General features: G+C 47.9%; 1 protein-coding gene across 1 annotated transcript; it reads right to left on the reverse strand.

Annotated features, from left to right (window-relative positions):
- Nucleotides 1-886: 886 nt before the first annotated feature.
- On the reverse strand, nt 887-4,944 carry LOC132427932 (group IID secretory phospholipase A2-like). The gene is made up of 4 exons (XM_060015470.1): nt 4,857-4,944; nt 3,214-3,358; nt 2,464-2,570; nt 887-1,032 (listed from the first exon to the last, which is right to left on the reverse strand). Exons 1-4 carry the CDS (start codon nt 4,942-4,944, stop codon nt 887-889), a joined length of 486 nt encoding a protein of 161 aa, XP_059871453.1.
- Nucleotides 4,945-5,990: the final 1,046 nt, after the last annotated feature.

Below are 5,990 nucleotides of genomic sequence, written 5' to 3' on the forward strand. Positions count from 1 at the left end.
AAACTTCTGCAAAAAAATGTGCTCGATGGCCTGTGCTCCCCCTTCACCAAAATCACATATATACTGATCTTCCCCCCTACCTCTTTGAAGCAGTTTCTCAGAGCTATCTGAGGTGCTGTCTCCCAGGCTATAGTCCCCATTTTGCTCCAAATAAAACTTAACTCGCAACTCTCATGTGTTTTTTTTTTTAAGTCGACAAGCCCTTCCCTCAAAAAGTATTTACGGAGTCCCTTCTGGGTTCTGGGCACTGCTCTGAGCACCAGGGATGCAACTGAGTCCAAGACAGACATAGGCCATGCCCGCAAGGATCCCCAAGCTTCCAAGGGAGAGGGACACAGTGCCAGACAGTGCAGGTCCCAAACTCCGCCCCTATCCTGGGTGGTGGAGGACCTTGGGGTTTTAAGAAGTAGAGTCATGCAGACAAAAAGATCAATATCACCCTTTAGAGAGGCCACTCCAGTGGCAGCTTGGACGGTGCATTGGACTGGTGGGGGGGGGACCTGGGGAGGGGGGTGCCTGGAGCGGCATTAGAGGGAGGATCTGCTGCACCTCGCCCCCAGACCCCATGCCCAACGCCCGCTGCTTTGGCCTAAACACCATCCCTGGGGGCTCCCTGGCCTTGGCTTTTCCTAAGACCCCATTCCACCCTCAGGGGAGACAGCTGCTGCCTTGGCTGGGAAGATTTAGAAGGTCCAAGAGGCAAGGTGGGGGGTGGGGTGGGGGAAGGCCAAGACCCTCCCTTTTTCAGGGAGTGTTTTAAAGAAGCCAGGCTGGTTCAGGGGTTAGATCCTGCGGGGGGGTTGGGTGGCAGTGGTCCTGCAGGACTTCTGGGGCTCAAGAAGCCAGGAGCGGGGTAGGGGGCGTGGCACGGTGCAGGGGGCTCCTCCTAGCACGTGGGGGTCTGGCCCTTGCATCTGGGCCGCCAGTAGTAACGCAGGTGGTTCTTGTAGGTGTCCAGGTTCCGCTGCAGGCAGAGCGCCAGCTCCATGTCACAGGTGCACAGCTGCTGCTCACACCAGCTCCCCTTGTCAGCTGCGGGGTGGAGGAGGAGGGCACTTAGCATCTATCCCTTCCCCAGCCGGGGCAGGGGTGTCTCAGGGCCCCTGGAGGGAGACGCTGATGGCAGCTCAGCTCTTTCATGGCTTTTGGTACCCTTGCCAGCTACTCTGACTCTAGCTCTGTGACCTTGGGCGCGGGCCATGGCCTCCCTGTGTGCCATTGCTCCTTTGTTTATTCATCCCTTCAGAAAACAGTTGAGCACCTATCCTGTGGCAGGCCCTGGGGGGAAAGGACTGAACAGAATGGACACGTGAGGTTCACACCCCGCTGGGGAGGGCAGATATCAGAGAACCACAGAAATGAGTGCCAGCAACTGTGCTACCCGGGAGTGAGGAACAATGCAGGGGCTACGAGATGGGAAACGGGTGGGATCTGACTCAGTGTCAAGAGCCATTTGAGCTGAGATCGGAAGGGTTTGCCCCCATTCCCGAAAGTCAGGGTGGAGGAGGGGACTGTTCCAGGCAGGTGGAACAGCATGCGCAAAGCCTCTGGGGAAAGGACCATGGTGCTTCAGTTTCATGATCTGTAAAATGGGGGTAAGAAGATCTGGACCTACTGTATAGCACTGGCAACTGTACTCAATATTTTGAATAACCTATAAGGGAAAAGAATCTGAAAAAATATATATATATATGTATATATAAAAGATTAAAGCAAGAAGGCAAAGCCCTCAGCACATAGTAAGTGGTCAGTAAATGTTGACTATTACTGTTTTTATTGTTAAGTTTTCAATTAACAGTGACAGCTAATGAGCCCATTCAACTCCCAGCCCTGGGACCTGCCACCTTTCTCTGTGCATGGACCCAGGGGCCAGGTGACCTGGGTTACAGCCCAGGTTTCGTCATTTACATCTGTGTCACCCTAAGCAAACAGTTCACTCTAGTCTCAGTTTCCTTGTTTGCAAAATAGAGATCACCAGGGTGGTGCTGCCTCGTGGCTGGGCTGCTCTGAGGACAAATGATGATGAAAAAATTAACAGTAACGTCGATAGCCTGTGTAATTTATCGAGCATGCATCTGCAGGGCCCATTGTGTCTGCTCTTATTTTAGTTCTTGAATTGACTTTATGGAGTAGAATACTGTTATCTTCCTGAGTTTCCAGAGGGGGTTCAGAGAAGTTAAGCAACGTGTTCAAGGTCACACAGCTGGTTAGTGGTGGGTCAGGGATCTAAGCTGAGGTCTGCCAGCCTTCCAGATCCACAAGGCGTCAAAGCCCCTATTGGACCTCTCCATACTCCTACCCCCATTCCTGCCTCTCCTCCACAGCCCAGCTACTGCCACTGGACACATGAGAAAAACACAGAGGTTGAGTAGCTTGTGCATTGTCACACAGCACATTAAGGCAATGCAGGCTAGAACTCTCTTCCTCGGCCTCCAACTCCAACCCTGAGGCCTGGGCACTCACAGCACTGGATGTTCCCCTGGGAAGACGTGTAGCTGTAGCGATCCAAGTGAATATTGCATTTGTGGTGCTTCAGGTGAGCGTAGCAGCAGTCATGGATGTGGCAGCACCTGGAGGGAGAGGACACGGGGATGGTGGTGATGAGTCCTTGGCCAGCTCGGGTCTCTGGCTGTCCCTGCCCCAGAGCAGAAATTGTGTGCCTATCTTGCAAGAGTCAAGGCCTGCAGGGTCTAGTCTTCTTTCTAGCTAACTCTTATTGTTTCCTGTGTACCAGGCACCTGTGTTATCTATGAATTCTCTCTTAAGCCTTTTGACCACCCTATGATGGAGGTGCTTGCATTATCCCCATTTCACAGATGAAGAAACTGAGACTCTGGGAGGTCAAGCCACTTGACCAAGATCACACAGCCTGTAAGTGGTGGATGAGGGAACTGACCCCGGGCCTGGCTGGCTCTCATCCCTCCTCTGGCTGATCCCTAGGGTTGCTGTGAAAACCAAATGTGATCATGGCAAAAAGAGGTAAGGCTTTTAAAAAACAATGTTCAATGGCACTGGGGAGTATGTGGGTATTCTAACTAGTTTGGGGTTGAGAGTACAAGGGGGCCTTTAGAGATTCTGGGGAATCCTCCAGAAGGGCTGGGGCTGGATTGGAGCTCAGCGGAGTTCCTAGCACATAGTACCACATGAATAAATGGATGGAGAGGAAAGGGGAGGGTCCCTGGGTAGGGGCAGGGCATGATTGGGAGGAGTTACCAGTCTGTGGCATCTTTGGGTTGGCCTTTGCCACCAAATCCGCAGTGACAGCCATAGAGAAAATAGGAGAAGATGGGTCTCTTCCCCGTCACTCGTCTGATCATCTTGTTCAGGTCCAGTATCCCGCCCTGGGCTGGAATCACACCTGTCAAGGAGCCCAGCCACAAGGAGAGGACATGAATCTAAGTGGAAGCCAGTGGGCTGCAGGCCTGGCATCTGGATCAAACCAATGACCTTGGATAATAAAATGACAACAGGGCTTCCCTGGTGGCGCAGTGGTTGAGAGTCCGCCTACCGACGCAGGAGATGTGGGTTCGTGCCCCGGTCCAGGAGGATCCCACATGCTGCGGAGCGGCTGGGCCCGTGAGCCACGGCCGCTGAGCCTGCGCGTCCGGAGCCTGTGCTCTGCAACGGGAGAGGCCCCGGCAGTGAGAGGCCCGTGTACCACAAAAAAAATAAATAAATGAAATAAATAAAATAAAATGACAACTAACACTAAGGTTATTGAAAATATAAGGATAGTTGGTGAGTGCTTACCTTGCATCTTTTCATCTAGTGACATATTGACTCCATCCATCCCATGAGATAAACACTTTTTTTTAAAAAAAATAAATAACCTTTTTCTTCTGGTGTATTCTGGGTGTATGGAAAAGTTGTCAAGATCATACAGAGAGTTCTTATATACTCCTCATTCAGTTTCCTCTAATGTTATTGTCTTCTTAGATAATCGTGGTATATTTATGAAAACTAAAAAACCAACATTGTACTATAAATACTATTTTTAATCCTCATTTTAGAGGTGAACACACTGAGGCTCAGTAACTTGCTCCAGGGCATAGTAGTGCCCACTTTACAGATGAGGATATAGAGGGGTAGGGGGACTTGGCCAAGGTCATACGACTGGGAGGTGATGGGCCAGCATCTGAATGCAGGTTCATCTGTGTATTTTATCTCTATACTGTATTGCCTCTTTGCATCTGAGAGATGAATTTCTGCAGCTTGATTGCAATTTTCCTAATGGTTTTTACGGTAACCTTGGAGATGTGTTCCTCTTGAGAATTTGGAAGTCCCCAAAATAACACAAAACCACATTTAAAAATGCAAATCCTTTCTCAAATCACATATTTTGAGATGGCTCAAGAAACAAAAACGCCAGTTTGCCAGGAACCAGATTTGTACATTTGATCTGCTAAAGATCGGATGGAAACTGCCCCATCTCCCAGCGGTCAACAGAACCCTCTTCCCAGGTTCAAGGGAGATAATGAACGTGCAAGAGTTCTAAAAATGTAGAGTGCTGTACATAGGTAAGAGATTGCTATTATCTGGTCAAAGGGACAGAGGGGAGCAGATCCATTTCTATAATTTGTGTCCGAAGTACCAGAGGCATCAGTTCAGCTGGACCACAGTTTCTGTAGTTTCCCGCCTTCGTATGCCACACAGCTTGGCGGTCCAGAGCTCTCTGGCCGAAGCCACTGTTCCAGGGGACTGACAGCCACGGATGGCTCCTTGCAGGAGGCCAAAGAGTTGGGGACTGCGAGGCCAGGGCAGTGAGGATCAGAGCAACAGCTCAGCTTAGGAAAGAGACATAGGGTATCTCCGCTTCCCTCCCTGCCTTCCCAGCTGTGGGTCCTGTCCCCACTTACCAGCAAACACCACCAGCATGCACAGCGAGGCAAGTCGCATGATCCCAGCACAGAGCAGTGGAGGCAGCTGCTGGAAGTCCCCTTCCATGCTAGCAGCTCTTTATATCAGATGCAACCCTACTGGATGCATGTACCCCTCCCAGCTCTGGACGAGGTCACCCATACTCTTTGTTTCCTCTTTTCCGGCAATGAGGAATTTTATGATTTTTGTTTCTAATATCTGTTTTTTCAACTTTTTGATTGCAGTAGAAACAAGTTCAGCGTAGAAGATTTGGAAAACATAAGCGATGAGAAGAAATTTAAAATCACTTGTGAATCCATTCATCACCATTCATTTTTTAAAAAAAATTGACATACAACATTGTGCAAATTTAAGGTGTACAACATATTGATACATTATATATTATAATATGAGTTGTCATGGCAGCAATAATTAGCACTGCTATCATGTCACATAATTACAATTTCTTTTTGTGGTTGGCATAATTAAGATCTAGTCCCTTAGCAAGTTTGGCGATTATAACACAACACTGTTGTCTATATTCACTCTACTGTCTCTAGGACTTATTTACTACTTGTTGCAAGTTTGTACCTTTAAACAACTTTGGTCCTATCCCTCCCCATCCCCTACTTCCTGGTAACCACCATTTTACTCTTTGTTTTTATATGTTTGGCTGTTTTAAATTCCACATATAAGTGATATTATACAGTATTTGTCTTTCTCTGTCTTACGTCTCACTTACCACAATGCCCTCAAGGTCTATCCATATTGTTGCAAATGGCAGGATATCCTTCTTATTACGGCTGCATAATGTTCCATTGTGTACATATATATATATATATATATATATATATATATATATATACTCACATACATGGCATCTTTATCCCTTCACCCGTTGATGGGAGCTTAAGTTGTTTCCACTATTAATACTTTGGTGTATGTCCTTCTGGTTCTATTGCTATATACATCTTTCCACACTTTTCCCTGACCGAATTAGGAAAATGTTACAGGTAGTACTTTGTAGTCTGTCTTTTCATTTACTAAAATAACTTGAACATATTTCTATGTTGTTAACTATTCTCCTGCAGAAATGTTTTGAAAGGCAGCCTTGTATTCCATTATATGACTAT

This window comes from Delphinus delphis, chromosome 1 (assembly GCF_949987515.2).
Source record: "Delphinus delphis chromosome 1, mDelDel1.2, whole genome shotgun sequence".
In the NCBI taxonomy this organism is placed as follows: domain Eukaryota; kingdom Metazoa; phylum Chordata; class Mammalia; order Artiodactyla; family Delphinidae; genus Delphinus; species Delphinus delphis.

What these genes read in the sequence shown, in the direction of transcription:
- LOC132427932 (XM_060015470.1), bottom strand. Translation starts at nt 4,944, where the DNA reads ATGGAAGGGGACTTCCAGCAGCTGCCTCCACTGCTCTGTGCTGGGATC. An exon ending in CCCAAAGATGCCACAGACTG is followed by an intron (nt 2,571 to 3,213) that starts GTAACTCCTCCC and finishes CTCTCCCTCCAG; the next exon opens with GTGCTGCCACATCCATGACT. An exon ending in CCAGGGGAACATCCAGTGCT is followed by an intron (nt 1,033 to 2,463) that starts GTGAGTGCCCAG and finishes TCCACCCCGCAG; the next exon opens with CTGACAAGGGGAGCTGGTGT.